At 38.2% G+C, this 19641-nt stretch overlaps 1 protein-coding gene across 4 annotated transcripts in view; it reads left to right on the forward strand.

The window, feature by feature from the left end:
- LOC126297705 (protein unc-79 homolog) overlaps nucleotides 1-17478 on the forward strand; it is an 810295-nt gene extending 792817 nt beyond the window's left edge. For all 4 annotated transcript variants that reach the window (XM_049988834.1, XM_049988837.1, XM_049988836.1 and 1 more), the window contains 2 exons: nucleotides 15488-15610; nucleotides 15831-17478. In XM_049988834.1, the coding sequence (XP_049844791.1) occupies nucleotides 15488-15610; nucleotides 15831-16025 (318 nt within the window). In that variant the 3' untranslated portion in view covers nucleotides 16026-17478. The remainder of the gene's footprint in view (nucleotides 1-15487; nucleotides 15611-15830) is intronic.
- The last annotated feature ends 2163 nt before the right edge of the window (nucleotides 17479-19641 follow it).

Here is a 19641-nt window from a genome sequence, read left to right on the forward strand (position 1 = left end):
CCCCACACAAACAAACATTGAAGATACAAACAGCAACAACACAATGTGAGAAATAAATGGAAAAGAAAATATGGTAATCAGTGATGTAAAACCACAAATACACACAAAGAATAAGCAATATTTTCAAAACAATAAGGCATAAAAATAGCCCACCAACCCAATAGTTCAATTCAAAAGTACTTTCCAAAAACAATAGGGATAACTGACCCATGACAGAAGATACATTGGTCAAACCAAAAGGACATTTGACACCATATACAAAGAACATGTAAGAGCACGGAAGTATAGGATGAAACAGTCAACTTTTGGTGAACACTTACACCAACATCAACATAAAATTACCATCAGAGACACAGACATGGGAATTATATGGATAAACATCAACAAAAAATACCTCTTCACCATACAAGAAAACTACCACATTCAGAAACTGTAACAGAAAAGAAACAATTCATAAATGATAATACCAACCTGAAAAACCACACACTGTTTAAAGTAATTGACCACTTAATACAATACCACTTAATACAGTCACCCACTCACTACCACCCACTAGTCAGGCCTCATTCACCTCTACCATCTCCTCTCAGTTTCTCTTTTATGACCATTATGCTCCAAAGATTCAAACCACAACTCTCAACACAACCCCTCCCCCCCACCCCCCCCCCCAAGCCCCACCATATCTCTGCTGAACATATAAAAATGTCAAGTTTTAAGAGAAGTTAGGATTTAGACAAACCTTTAGTTTGAGAAAGAAACCAAAAAACATATTTCTAGCTTATTACATCAGCATAAACAGATGTTGTTTAAGAATTTTCAACAATCAGCAGAAATTTCAACTCTACCCAAATTTAAATGTCAATGTGAAGTGTCAGTTATCTTTATTGCATTAAAATATTCGAGGACTGAGAAATAAAATTAATGAATTAATTATGTGCATAGATGACATAATCTGCCTCTCTGAACATCATGTGACCACTGGTATAGAACTTCTAAGTGTTACAGGATTTAGGTTAGCATCTCACTTTTGTACAGCACAAATGGATAAAGGAACTGTAAGGAACTGTCATAAATTTAAGAACATAGACATTCATAAATTTTGCCTAGAACAGCATATGGAAGCATGTGCAACAGAATTATAATTTCACAAAAAATCCTTTATAATATTAAGTGTATATTGAGCACCTGCAGTTAACCCTAATCTGTTAATAAACCACCTTGAAGCTGTACTGGCCCATTTAACAACCAAAAACAAAGAAACAGTGATTGCTGGTGACTTCAGTGTAGATTTCCTTCAAGACTCTCCCAATAAGAACTTACCTGAGTTAGTAACACTATCATTCAACTTAATTCCCCCTGTAAAGTTCCCCACTAGGGTAGACAATTGCTCACAAACAGCCATTGATAATATCTTTACAGAAAAGTCCAATGAACAAAATTATACTACAAAACCAATAGTCAGTTGCCTCTCAGACCATGACATGCAGTCTCTTCTGTTGAATGTTAATACAGAACAGGATATAAAATCTGTTAAATCTGAGCCCAAGAGTGTAATCAATAAGCCAAAAATTGATTATTTTAGGACACTCCTCAGAGACGTTCACTGGAGTGATGTTTACAGTCCTCATGGCATGAATGAAAAATACAACACTTTTGATAATAAAGTGCTTACATTATTTGAACACTGTTTTCCCCCAAAACTAACCAAGGTAAGATCAAAGTCTACAAAGAAACCATGGATTACTCAAGGAATAGAGGTATCTTGTAAAACAAAAAGAAAACTGTATCTGTCAATCTGAAACAGTTCTGATCTTGATGCTGCAGCACATTACAAGAAATACTGCAAAATATGAAAGACTGTAATACGGACATCAAAGCAAATATATTACAAGGCAAAGATAGTCATATCAGATAACAAAATAAAGACAATATGGGATATTGTGAAGGAGGAGACCAGTAGAACCATACATGAAGAGGGACAAATAGCATTAAGAGGAAATGATACATTGGTGACAGATGTGTATAGTGTTGCATAACTTTTTAACAAACATTTTATAACTGTTGCTGAAAAGATGGGGTTGTCAGGTTCTGTAGATGCTGCTATGGAATACCGCAAACCAGCCATTTCAAGTAACTTCCATAATATGAATTTGACCCTCACTACACCAGCAGAAATAATGTCTATCATAAAATCTTTAAGATCAAAAACATCTAGTGGGTATGATGAAATATCAACCAAGTTAATTAAAGAATGTTACTCTGAGTTAAGTAACATATTAAGCTATCTGTGTAACCAGTCATTTAACCAGTCAAGTTAAGCTAGTACTTTAAGAACGGAGATAAAGAAATAGCATCAAATTTCCGTCCAATTTCACTTTTGCCAGCAGCCTCAAAAATTTTAGAAAAGATAATGTACAATTGGCTTTATAACCATCTTATCACAAATAACATACTGTCAAAGTCACAGTTAAGATTTCTAAAGGGTTCTGATATTGAGAAGGCTATCTACACTTACAGTGAAAATGTTCTTAATTTATTAGACAAAAAATTGCGGGCAACTGGTATATTTTGTGATCTGTCAAAGGAATTTGACTGCATAAATCACAGTACCCTTTGAAGTAAATTAGAATGTTATGGTGTAACAGGAAAAGCTGGCTTACTATGCTTACTTTCATTCCATAACATCATATGGGATTATTTTTTGGGGTAATTCATCAAGCCATGCTAAAGTTTTCCAGGCAAAAAAGTGAGCAATAAGAGTTATATGTGGTGTGGACTCAAGAACATCCTGCAGAAGCCTGTTTAGGGAACTAGGGGTACTAATTCCTTAATGAAATTTGTCATTAAAAATATATCACTTTTTCAAACCAACAGCTCAATTCATGGAATCAGTACTAGACTCTTGTACAAAAAGGTGTGCATTATTCAGTAACACACATTTTCAATAACTTGTCAACAACCATAAAAAGCTTAACAACCAATGAAATTCAGTGTAAGAGAAGCCTAAAGGATTTATTGGTGGCCAAATCCTTCTACTCCATTGATGAATTTCTAAGTAGAACCAATTTGTGTGTGTGTGTGTGTGTGTGTGTGTGTGTGTGTGTGTGTGTCTGTCTATATATATGTTGTAGTTCTATATGTTTATTACCTTATAAACAAATAAAAAAACTTTTTTTAAATTTTAAATTTGGTGCATTAATGTGATCTAAGTAAATGAGTGTTTGTAAAATGATTCTTTCCTATAGTGTTCATTAAAAAAATGATCATTCCATTTGGGTCCTGTGGAAGGTAGATTAGCTCATTTGTTTCAGTTGTACATATTTGTCATGTATTATTGTTATATATATACAAGGTGAGGCAGCTAAGTCATAACACCCATTGTATCAACCCAACTAAGATGCCGTTTGGACAGTGAATTGCAGTGACAGGGCCTATTTGAATTCCTCACAATTCGTATTTGTGCTATTTTTTATTACAGAGGTATGAGGCCATCTTTGGTTTTTTCAAATCAAACTCTATGTTAAATTTACTGTAACATGATGGTTTTAAAAAGATGGTTTCAAATATGTGTATTTTTATAATATTTAGGCAAATAGTTTATGTAACACAGATATATTCTCATATTGTGTTCATCCTTCGAAGTGCCATTGTCCAATGTGACGTTTCCTTTTGTGCAGAGTACATTGTAAATGTTTCGAGTCCATCCTTACACAAACACACCCATTTACTCGACAATAGTATTACATACAACAATATTTTGCACAAAAATTAACTGATGGTGTCACACAAATATTATTTAGTTATTTCACAACTGTTACAAAAGTAGTAGACAACATACAGTATTAAAACACTAGAAGATTCTAATATATTTTAAGTAACAGAAATACAAATGTAAGTGACGAGGTCCTTATTCATCACAATTATTTCGTATGTATTTGTTTTTTATTTGAAAATATTTACTATTGATCACAATACGAAGAAAATACACACAAGGATGAAAAATACATACTATGCATGATACAAAACTAAATTTAAGAATGTGCTCAAAATGCTTCCCCTCTCCTGCAATCTACATTTATAGTTGGCTTTCGAATGATTTGTGAATGGCTGCGAGGATATCACATGAGATATCAGCGCACGCTTCGATGTTATGTTGCTTCATATCATCTGCCGTAGTTGGTATTTGAACATACACTTTATGTTTGATTGCTCCCCACAGAAAAAAAATTAAGAGGGGTCAAATCAGAAGACTGGGCTGGCCACTTCACTTCAGCTTGTCGTCCTATCCGACAATCCGGGAACTTTTCATTTAACAACTCTGTAGCCACACGGGAAGAGTGAGCAAGGCAGCCGTCATGTTGAAACCACATGAACTGATGTGTAGTTAGTGGTACGTCTTCCAGCAAAATGGGTAGAATGTTTTGCAGAAACTGTGCATAGTTATTGCCATTTAGTGTACCAAAAATCCAGTAAATTTTCATTTAACAGCTCTGTAGCCACACGGGAAGAGTGAACAGAACAGCCATCATGTTGGAACCACATGCACTGATGTGTAGTTAGTGGTACCTCTTCCAGCAAAATGGGCAGAATGTTTCACAGGAACTGCGCATAGTTATTGCCATTTAGTATACCCAGAATGACGTACATCCCCACAATGACATTTCTGATGATGCTGCACCACACATTCACACTCCATGGTTGCTGATGCTGTACCTGTCGAAGCCAATGAGGCTTCTCTATTGATCAGTAATGTATATTATGCAAATTCACATTACCGTGGTTGGTGAAAGTTGCTTCATCAGTAAAAAGCACCCGTTGAAAAAATGTTGGATCATCTTGTAGGCGCTGCAGAGCAAACTGGCAGAATTCCTGGTGCTGTTTGAAATCCACACCAGTGAGTGCTTGATGTAATGAGAGGTGAAACAGGTGAAATCTATGCCAGTGCAATATGTATTGAACACTTCTCTGACTGATACCACATTCTGAGACGATATGTTGTAACGAAACAGTAGGGTCGTTATGTGTGAATGCTAGAATGCTGTCTTCATGTACCTCGCCAGCTGCAGTTTTCTGCCTTGTCCACTGTATGGCATTCCATGATCCCTATTCAAGTAGTTTCTTGAAAATACGTGCAAGAAGCTCGTGCATAGGAGGCTCATGATCAGGATACAGCTCTCCATATTGCTTTATTGCTCTAACAGCATTTCTTCTGCTTTCACCATACACTAGAAGCATATCTAACTTTTCTTCATTGGTGTACATGTCTACTCCAAGGAACTGTGACAGAAATGCTATGTCTCATTACCCCAGCAGCACATTTATAGCCTTTTCTCCAGCTACTTCGTGTATCACCTTGCGGCGTTATCGAGAAGCAGGAGAACAATGCCTTCTCTGTTAAGTTCCTTAGTGGTCAACAGGAAAGGTCATATTGGACAACACTGCTTTTAAGGATGAACACTATACGAGAACATATCTGTGCCTCAAAAACTATTTGCCTAAATATTATGATATACACATATTTCAAACTGTCTGTTTAAGTCCATCATGTTATGCTAAAATTTAACATAGGATTCCATTTTAAAAAAAAGATTGCTTCATATGTCTGTAATAAAAAATAGCACATACATGAAATGTGATGTATCCAAGTAGCCCCTGTCCCTGAAATTCACTGCCCAAAGGGCACCTTTGTATCTATTATGGTTGGTGAGATACAAGGGATGTTATGACTTAGTTGCCTCACGCTGTGTGTGTGTGTGTGTGTGTGTGTGTGTGTGTGTGTGTGTGTGTATGTGTGTGTTGACACACAAAAAATAAATGAACAGATATAAACACTGTAATACTGTTCTCAGAGCAGAACACGTGTAACTGCAAGTTTATATGTATAACGAAGTTTCTGCTGATCTCAGCCTCTGCTACCAATGAAGGGAAACAACCAGAATATAGCAATGGAAACTACAAGTTGGAATATCTACAACATAGGGAAAGACAGACTGGTACTCACTGTAAGGTGACATTTTGAGTTGCAGACAGGCACAATGAAAAGACACTTAAACATCAGCTTTCAGCCAAATTCTTCTTCAGAAAAGGAAACACATACACATTCATTCACACAAGCAAGCACACCTCACACATACATGACCATCATATCCTGACATACTTTTAGTTTAATCCATATGAGAATAAATATTAGGCATTGACAGATCATGCACCAATGAAGTGGTTGTTAGGTTTGAAGGATCAGGCAGACTTACACATGGGCATTACTGCTAAGTGAGGTTGACTTTGAAGTGATTCACAAACTGAGTAAGAACCATGGTATTTTAGATAGGGAGCATATGATGATGTATTTTCTGGGCATGGAGGTCATAGAACCACAGACAGAAGAGTAAAAGAATGTGAGTGTTGGAGAACAAGGAAACAATATGTAGATCAGTGTGTAAAAAGTTCTCTGTCATGTGCACAATGTGAAGATTTAAGCCATCAATGAGTCATGCCACAAAGGTTTGCCAGAGACAACTAAGACTTAAAAGATAACAGGAATGGGTATTTTAGCACCTTTTATCCAGACACCAGTGGGAAACTGCTACATTCTGACTATTATAGATCATTTTTCCTGATGTATGGCACTACTCCAAATCAACAAATCAATAGGTGGACAGGATAGTGTGTGTGATGGTAAATAATTAGCTCCTAAAGTTCAGAGTCCCAGAAATGCTAATCCCAGACCAGTGCACCAACTTCATGTCAGAGCTGACAAAGCAGTTATATCACTAGTTATATGTTTGCAAACTGCAAACTAGCCTATTATCCATGGGCTAATAGAAAATTGGAATGCACTCATTGCAGGATAAGTAAGATGCTGAGATATTACTTCAATAGCCACAATAATGACTGGGATCTTTTCTTATCATAGATGGTAGCAGCTTACTACTACTACTACAACGTGATCAGGCCCAGTGGACCGCACACATCTACAAGTTTCCTCCTCCACTGTATTCTGTCCATTGCTGCTATCCACCATTCATCCACATCTATTGATATTTGTTTTGAACCTTTATGGAGTCCCTCCCTCCAACACTTCTTGGGTCTCCCTGGCGGTCTCTTTCCTGTAGGTGTGAAATCCAGGAGCTTCCGAGGCCATCTGTGATCCTCCATCCAGGCTACATGGCCGGCCCACTGCATTCGTTTGGCTTTCACAGCTCCTGCTATGTTAGGCTGCTGGTATAGTTCCTCAAGCTCTTGGTTGTATCTGATCCTCCATTCCCCTGTATCTGCATCCAGAACTGGGCTGAAGATCTTCCGAAGCACTTTTCTCTCAAAGACAAGGAGCTTATGGAAGTCCTGTTTCCGGATACTCCATGTCTCACAGCCATATAGAACAACAGGCTGGATCAGGGTTTTGTACAGTCGAATCTTGAACTGTCTGGAGAGAGATTTGGACCGAAGCAGTTGTGCTAGGCTGTGGTAAGATCGGTTTCCTGCTTGTATTCTGGCATTGATCTCTGCTTCACATGACGAGTTCTCAGTGAAAAGTGCCCCTAGGTATTTGAATTTTTGCACTCTCTTTTAGGAATGGTCCTCAACCTGCAGTGATTGTAGATGATCAGCAGTCTGACAATGACCATGCGTCATAACAAGGTACTCTGTCTTAGCTTCGTTTATGTTTAGCCCAAATTTGCTGGCAGCCTCTTTTAGTGCTTGGGTCATTTGCTCCAACTCCTCTTCTGACCTAGAGAGTAAACAGATGTCGTCTGCATAGGCTAAGTATGCCAGTCTCTTTCCTTTGATTTCAATCCGTTCATTCTCTTGGAACGTCTCGCAAACGATCTTCTCAAGGGCAAAGTTGAACAGGATAGGGACAACCCATCTCCTTGCCTGAGTCCTGTCACAATTTCAAATTCCTCAGTTACACGATTTCCCACCTTCACCTTTGCATGTGTTTAGTTCAGACAGATATTTATCAGATTGATGAGTTTCTCTGCTATGCCAAACTCCCTTAAACAGTTGAGCAGGCTCTTGCAATGTATGCAATCATAGGCCTTCTTAAAATCAACAAATAAAATATGCAAATCTTTACCATATTCACCCAGTTTCTCAGTGAGCTGCCGGAGACTGAAGATGTGATCTACTGTTGACCGTCCTGGCCGGAAACCTCCCTGGTACTCCCCGGTCACCGATTCTGCCACTGGCTGAATTCTATGTATGAAGCAACTGGACTGGATCTTATTGCAGACTTTAAGCAGGGCGATTGCTCAATAGTTGTCACATTTCAGTTTGTCGCCCTTCTTATGTACTGGACAAATCAGAGCTGTTTTCCATTCTCCTGGTAGTTCTTCTTTCGTCTATATTACCTGTATCAGTCTGTGTATTTTTTCTGCAAGTTTCTCTCCTCCTGCCAGGATCATTTCAGCCTCTGTTCCATCTTCACCTGGACTCTTATTCTGTTTACGGTGTCTGATTCTGGTTTTTATCTCATCCAGGGTAGGTGGGGGATAGTCTGCATCAGTTGTAATTGGGTACTGGAAATCAAACTGCAGTTCAGGTTCATCACAATTTAGCAGCTGTCGAAAGTACTCTTTCCATCTCTCACCTACGTCCCTATCGTTCATCAGGATCTTATCACAGGAATCTTTGACAAATTTCTGCTTGGCCTGGTGACCTTTACAGAGGTACTTCACCCTCAGAAACATTTCCCTTGTCTTTTGTCCTCTGAAGTCTGTTTCTGCTTCAGTGATGATATTCTTTATGTATTTCCTCTTTGCTCTTCTCAGAATTGCTTGTGTAGTCTTTCAGACCTCCTTTACCATATTCAGCCAGTTTCTCAGTGAGCTGCCGGAAACTGAAGATGTGATCTACTGTTGACCGTCCTGGCCAGAAAAATCCCTGGTACTCCCCAGCTTATAATTCAAAAATATCTGACAACACAGGTCTGTCACCATATGAGATAGTTATGGAAGCAAAGTACCTCCACCATATGAGGTTATCAAACCAAAGATGGGAAAGAATGGGAAACCTGTATGGAACTTCACTAGGGTATTGAAGGAGTTATGGAAGCGAGTGCAAAAGGTGAACACCAAGACACTTGAATGCCAGGAAAGAATGGGGCATCATAATAATACATTACAAGAATGTTAGTCAGGGCAATGGGTAACATTGACAAGCCCGTATACCCAGGAAGGCAAGACAAGGAATTTCATCACTCAGTATCAACATTCATACTAAGTTGTTGAAATGCCATTGCCAGTTCATGTCAAATTACAGTTACCTATGCATATGACTATTGTGTATGTGGGGTGCTTTCATCATTTTAAAGGTGCACCAGAAACATTGCTGCAGGTGGTAGCATTAAACTCTAAGAGGAATGTAAGGGGTAAGAAGATGAATACGGAACCAGAAGCACTCATGGAAGCCACATGCAAAATTCCATTCACATTAAGGTCTTAGACAGAGGGGAGCATAATAATGTGTTTTATTTTTAAGTGAACTGGCAAGATTCTGTTATAAAATGACATCAGGTGACATAACTGGAGTTTTGCATATACTTGATAGTGTATTTCCAGGTGTGGATCATGTACATTGGATATTCTAAACAGGGAAAGGAATCATAGATGGTTGAGAGATTGGCTGCATTTACTGTGAAGAATTTTGTCTACTGATGTCTTATTTTTTGTGTGTGTGAATTTGGTATTCTGAATGTACATTTTTTGTGATTTATGGTAGCAGTATGTTTTTTCCATGTTTGCAGTATGTTGTGGATTATGTTGTAGACTTCTGGTATCTGAAGTGATTTTGTCTTGTCCTATATCTCACTGATTGGAATATTTTAGATTAATCATGTAGTGACTTTTGTATGATGATAAGTAAGGGATTTATATGATTTATGGCACATTGAGGATTTCCCTGTCATTATATGTAGAGGACTATACAGGATCTAGGAGAATCACTGTTAACAGTTATATTTCATTCTGATTTTTTTATTTTTTTCTCGGTTATTTGTCTTGTTAGTATGGGGCTTTGGAAGATTGCTCATTTTGATTTGTTTCACTTGTCAGTGTACTTAAGATGAGATTTGTTTTGGTGTAACTGATTATGTAGGGGGACATATGGTGACATACTATCCTTACTGTGCAAGTAACAGAAAGAGAATGGGTTTGTGTGTGCACCTGACCCAAGTGATCAAGAGTGTTACAGAAGCATGTGAGGTGCAGTTATTTCTAGAAGGAGCAGAGCAAAAGGATAGCCATGGGATGTCGTGGCACTGCAACCCTATTTTCAAAAAGCAGAGCTACATTAGATATAGTCCATGTATGAGCATGAGGTGGTTGTTGCAAGTCATTATGTGCAAGATCAACCAAGGGGTACAGTATGACTACAGCTGAAAGGCAGTGGTTTGTTAATCAATGGTACAGCTTATGACATATCTGGACCAACTTTTCATCTCCTGGATACCACAACTGGTACTATCATTGTGAATATGGGGTAATACTTATTGTACTATCCAGATAAACTACTGGGAGTACTCCCAGCCAAGAAATAGACCCATCTCAATGACATCACTGGATATGACCTTCTTCACTCACAGCACAAGCTAATGGCAACTCAAAAAGAAGGGATGAATGTGGAGCAGATGCTCACACATGCAGCAGTACCATAATAATTGGCCCCACAGAGTTTTGATGATAAGTGTTTCAGTTTTGGGTACCACTGTAGTTTTAACTCTTCTTAGTGCAGCCTGTATCTATTTAAGGAGAAAAACTGCTCTCCCACCTGTGAGCCCATTACACCAGCTACCTGTCAACTGAGTCAACCTTAGGAAGTAAGAATTGGCTGAGTAAATAGCCAATGGACATTTTGGTTCAAGCTGAATTACAGTAAAGAAAATCTAATTTTTCAGGTGCAAAAAGTGAGTTGAGACCTTTTCCAGAAGGATGGACACTCTATGATCTGGTGGAACAGATCTTCCAAAGAGAGGACACACACTGCACCATAGATTTGTGTAGCCTAGCAGAAGAGACCCCTGACTGACTCAGCAGATAGACGTCACTGCAGGGTGACCTCAGTGCTAGGTGTTCTTGTGCAAGAACCTGTATTCAGACTATCTTGAAATTGCTAAATTCAGCAGTCTGGTCTCCTGAAAAGTGAATTTGCAACACCATCATGACACACTACACCTGTGGAAAAACTGGGTCCATGGGGTGGTAATGTCATGATTGCCCTATGAGTACATCTTGTGACCCAGTTCTGATGGAGAGAAAGCACTGACTTTTCAAAAACTTTGGTGGACTACATTCATGCAATAACTTCCCATTCTAGACAAGCAGTACCAGTCACTACCAGTAGCCAGCTATGAGGGGAAGTCTACACTGATCAACATCCTCAAATGGATCATCAAGCTGTTGCTCCTAGACACTAGCAGCGAGTCTGCCTAAGTCCAAGTGCTGCTGACTTGGTGCTTCCAGCTGGTGGGCCATCTGCTGGTTAACTTCCATTTAGTGCAGGCTGCCTACCTTGGGGATCCACAGTTTGTTTTTGGGCCACTTAACAGCATAGCTGCCATCACCTTGTGCAGGCAAACTCTGCTGTTGTTCATTGTCCTGTGCAAACACACCTCTTAGCTGCCCATAATGATGCTGTCATCTGTACTGTGCTCCACAGTTTAACTCTGTGTGCCTTGGCACATCCTGCACTGAGTCGTACATCTGCCCAATTATTGCAACTGACTAACAGTGTGTTGACCAACTCCTCAGCAGGTGATGCAGTGCTATAGCTCTCTACTTATGATCATGTAACCTAGCTACCAGATGGGACACAAAATAAAACATTATATGAAATTACTGTTTTTATGACTGGATGGCAGAATCACCAGGTAACTACCCACCATACCATTGCAAATACACCACAGATGGAGATGACCAACATCTTTGAAGTAGTGTACTCCGGTCACATATTTCATATTGCTTTTTCATTTGACAACACAGTCTTCACACTATTGACATTTTCAAAATACTAAAACTGATTATTACAGATAATTTGTAAGAGTAGACTTAAGGTGCACTCTTTTTTTTATTATGCTCAGGCTACTTGAGCATTGTTAATCTATACATTTACAGCTGTGTTCTCTTTGACAGAAATATTGACATGAAACTCTTTAACAGTGATGAAATACATAGCTATAACATCAGAACAACTGATTAACAGATCACCTACACTGATGAGCCAAAAAATTAGGACCACTACTATCCATAAGACTGAATGCTGCCTGGTGAACTTTCAGGAAAGTGATGCAGTAAGGAAAGTATATAAGCAGAGCACAGGTGAATTGGGAATTATTCTTGCAATGATACAGGCCACAAATGGGAAAATTCACAGACATAAGTAACTTAAACTTAAGGCATATTGTTATGGCTCAGGACCTTAGAATGAGCATCTCAGAAGCACCAAAGCTGGTTGGCTGTTAACATGCTACTGTCATGAGCATCTACAGAAAATGGTTGAAGTATAGTGAAACTATAAGTAGGTGACCAGGTGTTGGACATCTGTACCTCATCATGGAATATGGATGTCAGAGGCTTCCCAACCCTGTAGCAGGTCTGATGCAGATTACAATATTGGTTCAGGCACAAATGTTATGAAGCACATTGTTTAGCACACTGTGGAACATAGGGCTCCAGAGTATATAGACATATAGAGTGACCTCTATATGTCACTATGTTGATCCAATGACATCATCAGTCATGACTGCAGTGGGTTGGAAGGACATTGAGATTAGGCCATGGATCGATGGAAACATACCTCCTGGTTAGATGAATTACATTAATATTCACTGCACCTTGGATGTATGATGGCAGGGAGTATTATGCCTTGGAGAATGTTCACTTAGACCTCCATGGGGCCTGTGGAAGTAATCAAAAACTCCATGACAGCACAGCTGTGGACTACATGAACATTACCTCATCTGCTTGAGGTCTCCCCTGATGGCCATATTATCTTCCAGCAGTACTACTATTTGTCTCACAAGGCCAAAATCATACTACAGTGGTTTGACGAGTGTGATACTGAACACACATTGACACCTTGGCCATGAAATTTGCCTGACCTTAACCTTATGGAACTCACCTGGGATCTTATCAGGCACTAGCTTCACACCCACAAACCACTCACCTGTGATTTACAATAGTTGCATGACTTGTATGTAGACATCTAGTGTCATATACACTCGGAACTCTACTAAGGACTTGTCAAAGCCACGCCATACACAACTGCTGCTGTGTTGTGTTCCAACACACTATTAAGCAAATGGTCATAATCCTTTTTCTCATCCATGTATTTTACAGTATAATAGGATTTTATGAACTAAACAATGCAGATATCATTTTGTAAGATAGTAACTGTACTTATGGTCTTAATTATTCTGCTTATGTGCTGTTGTTATTAGCTTTACAGATGATAAGTGTATTCATTGTCTTATTAGCTCATCCTGTATATCTATTTATATTAATTTATTAATTGTATTTAAATGCTTGACTAATTACTTTACTCAGTGTTCTAACATATATTGTATTTAGTACATGTTTGTATATTAACAGTATTTATGAATAATACTCACTGTCATGTTGATTTTAATCATGTACTAATAACAACGCTTATTGTACTTCATGCGATAAACAGCTAAAAGGAATCCTGATTCTTGTCCAGAGTGACTACATGCAAACATTTTGTGGTCATTCACTCATAACACAAGTGGTCTTCATATCTGAAAACTACACCATGTGATCATAAGTATCCAGACAAATGGCTGAAAATGACTTACAAGTTCATGGTGCCCTCCATCAGTAATGCTGGAATTGAATATGGTGTTGGCCCACACTTAGCCTTGATTACAGATTCCATTCTTGTAGCCATATGTTCAGTCAGGTGCTGGAAGGTTTCTTGGGGAATGCCAGCCCATTCTTCACAGAGTGCTGCACTGAGGAGAGGTATTGATGTCGATCAGTGAGGCCTGGCACGAAACTGGCTTTCCAAAACATTTCAGAGGTATTCTGTAGGATTCAGGTCAGGTCTCTGTGCAGGCCAATCCATTACAGGGATGTTATTGTCATGTAACCACTCTGCCACAGGCTGTGTATTATGAAAAGGTGCGCGATAGTGTTGAAAGATGCAATCGCCATCCCTGATCTGCTCTTCAGTGGTGGGAAGCAAGAAGATGCTTAAAACCTCAATGTAGGCCTGTGCTGTGACAGTGCCATGCAAAACAACAAGGGGTGCAAGCCCCCTCCATGAAAAATATGACCACATCATAACACTACCACCTCCGAATTTTACTGTTGGCACTACACATGCTGGCAGATGACATTCTCCGGGCATTCGCCATACCCACACCCAGCCATCAGATTGCCTCATTGTGTACCATGATTCTTCACTCCACACAACGTTTTTCCACTGTTCAGTCATCCACTGTTTTATGCTCCTTACACCAAGTGAGGCATTGTTTGGCATTTACCAGTGTGATATGTGGCTTATGAGCAGCCACTCAACCATGAAATCCAAGTTTCCTCACCTCCTGCCTAACTGTCATAGTACTTGCAGTAGATTCTGATGCAATTTGGAATTCCTGTGTGATGGTGTGGATAGATGTCTGCATATTATGCATTACAACCCTCTTCAACTGTCGGAGATTTCTGTCAGTCAACAGACGAGGTCAGCCTGTATGCTTTTGTGCTGTATGTGTCCCTTCACATTTCCACTTCACTATCATATCAGAAACAGTGGACCAAGGGATGTTTAGGAGTGGGAAAATCTTGCATACAGACGTGTGACACAAGTGACACCCAGTCACCTGACCACACTCGAAGTCCGTGAGTTCCGCAGAATGACCCATTCTGCTCTCTCATGATGTCTAATGACTACGGAGGTTGCTGATATGGAGTACCTGGCAGTAGGTGGCAGCACAATGCCCCTAATATGAAAAACATATGTTTTTGGGGGTGTCTGGATACTTTTGATGACAGTGTATGTGCTCCCACTCTGTATCTTGCCATGACCTCTTGACAAGATGACATTCCAATCCTTACTGGTCATGGTGGTTGTCTGAAAGGTGTTGTGGTGGGGGTCAATGTGACCTTAACCAATTGTCACTGAAATATTTTGCAATGACATGACTGGTAGTAGGAAGGTTCAAAACCTCCAGTTAATGCTGTCTGCTTTCTCTGATCCCTTTCTTCTAATACAGTATGGTAGTCACACCTGCACATCACATGTATTCCATAATTCTCCAAAAGATCACACTGTTTCCTTAAAGTTGCATGCTGTGGATTTATTCTTCAGCTGATATCATGTGTGAATCTTCCTCTACAGTATTTTCCACTTGCCATGTTTCTAGCATGAGATACACATTCTCAGTTGTGACATCTGTCTTATAACATGTGCTGTCACTTGTTTAAACAATCCTGCCTTTTCTATAGCTATATAAAACGTGTTGCTGTTTCAGTTGGCAGAAATGGTCAATTTACATTTTCTAAGCCTCCTAGAAGCTCTTCTTGAATGCAACTCTGCTGTTTTGAGTAAACTTCTGCCAATTTGGAGTCCTGTTCTGTTTGCGTATCATATCCAGGTAAGTGTAAAAAAAATGTATTATTTGACTTTCTACATTTGTTGAGATAATGCTGCATTTACAGTTCTCTCAAAGCATTTCTTTAATTTTTCCAGATAATCTTCAAACTTGTGGTGTATGATGACTCGTATGAAGTCCAATCTTTTCATTCACACCTTGCAACCAGTTATTTGAGTTTCCTGTAGCAATTAGTGCTTATTGCTATTTCCATATTTCACAGCTTCCAGGACATCTGCATGTTCGCCTTCAGGGATGTCGTAACTTTCCACCTGTGGTCACACCAGCAATGCCACCTCCAGATGAGACTCATTCCTTGAGTAACATAGTCCTTCTACGATGGCTTCAGCGGCTTCAGTTTAAGATGGGACAAATAGAGTTGCAGTCATCTGCAGCAACACAGTTCTACTCTGTATAACAATGTTCTGCAACTGCTTTACAGCAGAACAATTTCCAAAAGAAATTCAGATCAACTCAGTGAATCTACTGGATAAGTGCACCTAATATTTCAGTTCCAGAAAACAGCATTTGGCCAATAGATACCATTAAAAGTGGCGTTCATAAAACACAACAGTTTTGTGAGACTTTATAGCAACTGCACATGAAAGATCAGTTGTAGTGCATAGGACACTTTTTGCCTTGAGATTAATTTAAAATATCTTACAAAATTTACTGTTTGCCATTACATCTCAGTATACACAGTATTTTATAAATGAGAGTCAAATTTAAAGAACAAAAAGGTACAAAGTAAAAGTTAAAATAAGTATTGAACTAGATTGTTTAAAAAGCCTTCTCTAGAAAATAATACTACTCACACATTACTTGTATGAAAAGAATGGCTAAGATTTTTGTGATCATGGATTTGAAAAATTGGGTTCCATCCATCACATAAAGCTAAAATATTAAATATTCACATTGTACTTGCTATTCATATTGTAGTTTTTATATATGAGAATAAATCTGTTGTTACACAGAAGGAACAGGGAACCAATTCATTACTAGTGCCACTTCTCTCATAAAAATCTCATCACTGTCATGGAAACAGAAGGGTACACTTGCTTTTTTGTTATCTTTCCACCCAGAAATCAAGATCTCTTTTCCCAGCCCAGATGGACTCTTGTGCATAGATCCATTATTACTAGCATGTTTCTTTGATACTGAGTTGCTTTATATGAAAGAAACTAAAAATGTTCCGTCTCTGATTCCATAGCAAGAATTTGGCTGTCATATTAAACATGCAGTCAGTTAGATAACTACATCTGTAGCACCATAACCAGTAATAACATTGATAATTTTTATTTTTTGTACTCATATGTATTTATTTTAAATGGCTATATGAAATACCTGTGAATTTTTATCTCAGCTACTTACTTGTTGTTTGATCATATATGATATTATTATGTAAGTTGTGTAATGTAAGCCCATTCTTTCTTTAAAATAGCAATATATTAAAAGCATTTTGTAGCATTTAATTATAGATGACTGCACACATATAGATGTAGTATTCTGTCACAATTCAAAATCTCTTACCAGCTATAAAAAAACAGTATTTTAAGTCTGAAATTCCGACTTACTTTCACAATGCTTCACTTTAACTCAGAAAAACTGATCAAAATTTATTTATTTGCTCCATGCAACTTATAATGTACATATATAAAAGATACAGGACAACAAAAATATATGCTGAACAAGAGCCAAATATAAAAAGAAGTTATATGCATAGTTGAACACTATGCATATAATATTTCTAGAAAAATTGTCTATTAATTAAATTATACAATGACCCATATGCTTTGATTTCTGAGTACCTTATTTATGAACATGGTTTTTGAAAACATAGTGCTAAGAATAAATAGGAGACTACTAGTGCATACAGGAAATTAACAATTTACAGCAATTCTTGAATTGTGTCAGAATCATCAAACATGAAACTTTTGAAACTTTTCATGGGAAGTAGGAACTAATGCAAAACCTGATAATTATAATAGAAAAATAATAAAATAGTGGACATAAGCATAAACAGGGTAATAAATATATTTCAGCAGAAACTTAAAATATTCCAGATTCATGAGACATGAAACCTTTCATTGGTCAAACACTAAAGGAAAGAGATTCAAAGACAAGGCAAAAATATGAGATAATAGAATAACCACTACAAGTGCCCTAGAAAAGGAAAACATTTTAAAGCAAATATTGGAACTGCCTTTTGTTTGAATATTTTTACTATGCTTGGTGAGGAAGACGATACACAAACTCAGCCATTTGGGACATTCTATTGTGTGGCTGCTGTGTTCTCACAGAAAGCATGGACAATCTTGTAGATTGGTAGCTTCAGTCCAGTAGTTGCAGCTTAATTTCCTATATTAGGGACAACAACCACTTCTTTTCCATAATTCGTTCTCCATTAGTACCAGGTGCTTTGCTGTCACTGTGAATGCCACCTGCCTATGCTAACCGTCTCCTTGTTCCCACTGAACATTATTTCCTTCAACATTCAGTCAACTCCAAACCTCCTTCCTTGGTACTATGTCAACTGCAATTTCATGAATAGTGCCTTCTCTTTCAGAAGCGAGATTTACAAAAGGTCTATGATACAATGTGTGTCCTTACATTGCTTATTCCTGTGATAACATTCTACAAATACCTTCATCCTTTGTCTAGTTCCAATTCTCTGAAAACTGAGATCTTTCATGCTTCAGCTGGGGTCCTATTCTTGAGTGAATGTTCCTCAAAATTCATACAAATCCTTCACTTGCTGCATGACAACATGATCACTACTGTTCTCAACAATTAAAGTGGATCCAGAGAATCTTTTAAAATAAAAACAGGAATTAAGCAAGGATATGCAAGGATTGCTCTTATCTTGTTTTCAATATTTGTTGGACCTTGACTACACCCTTTGAAAGAAAACTATCATCAGAAGTTTCAATAGTGTGCAGGATGGGTGGTGGAATTTTCATTTTTAATAGACTAAGAGCTATGGCTTAGTTGATCACAAATTCCTTCATCAAACTCCAGTATGCAGATTATAATGTGACTAACTCAGAGCCCTCCATGCAATTTTGAACATATTCATAATTGACCATCTGTCTAGATTTTAACAGCAGTAAAGCTTACATCTTACATTAACCTTCACTATATACCAACTGTACAGATACGGTCATAACACTCAGTGGTGAAATCCTGCACTGTGTTGAGTACTTTCCTTACTGTAGTAGTCATCTCATGACTAATAAAAATATTGTTGCTGAAATACGGTATTGCATAATGTCAGAAGTTCCATGAGATTTTCCACAGATGATGTTTTTTTATACTGAGAAGTCACAGTGCTAGAAAATTGTAGAGAGCTGCAGGAAGACTTGTGGAGGACTTACAACTGGTTCAGGGATTGGCAGTTGACTCTGTACAAATGTAATGTGTTGTTCATAAACAGACAGAAAGATGCAATTTTGTATGATTACATGACTGCAGAACAAGTACTGGAACCACTGACATCCACAAAACATCTAGCAGTATGCTTAAAGAACAATTTAATGTGGAATGGCCACATTAAACTAATTTCAGGTAAGGTAAATCCCAGACTGAGATTCATTGAAAAAATCCTCAATAAGTGTTTCCACCCACAAAGGAGGTAGCTTATAAAATCCTCGTTCGAAAAATACTTCAGTATTACTCATAGGCCTAGGATCCATTCCAGACAGTATTGTTAGAGGAAGCGGAGAAGATCCAAAGAAGAGTAGTGCATTTAATTATAGCTTCATTTATCAAATGCAAAAACATCATGGACATGCTCAGCCAACTCCAATGGCAGACATTGCAAGAGACACATTTGGCTTCACAGTGTAGGTTACTGAAAAAATTCTGAAAGCATACATTTCTAAATATTTTAAGTAGTGATTGCTCCCTCCTATTTATATCTTGCACAAAGACAATGGAGATAAAATTAGAGAGATTTGATCTTGCATGGAGGTTCTTCCCACAAAATTCTCAGCTGGAACAGGAGAGGTGGGAACTGACAGTGGCACACATAGTAC

Source organism: Schistocerca gregaria, chromosome X, assembly GCF_023897955.1.
Source record: "Schistocerca gregaria isolate iqSchGreg1 chromosome X, iqSchGreg1.2, whole genome shotgun sequence".
Classification (NCBI taxonomy): Eukaryota; Metazoa; Arthropoda; class Insecta; order Orthoptera; family Acrididae; genus Schistocerca; species Schistocerca gregaria.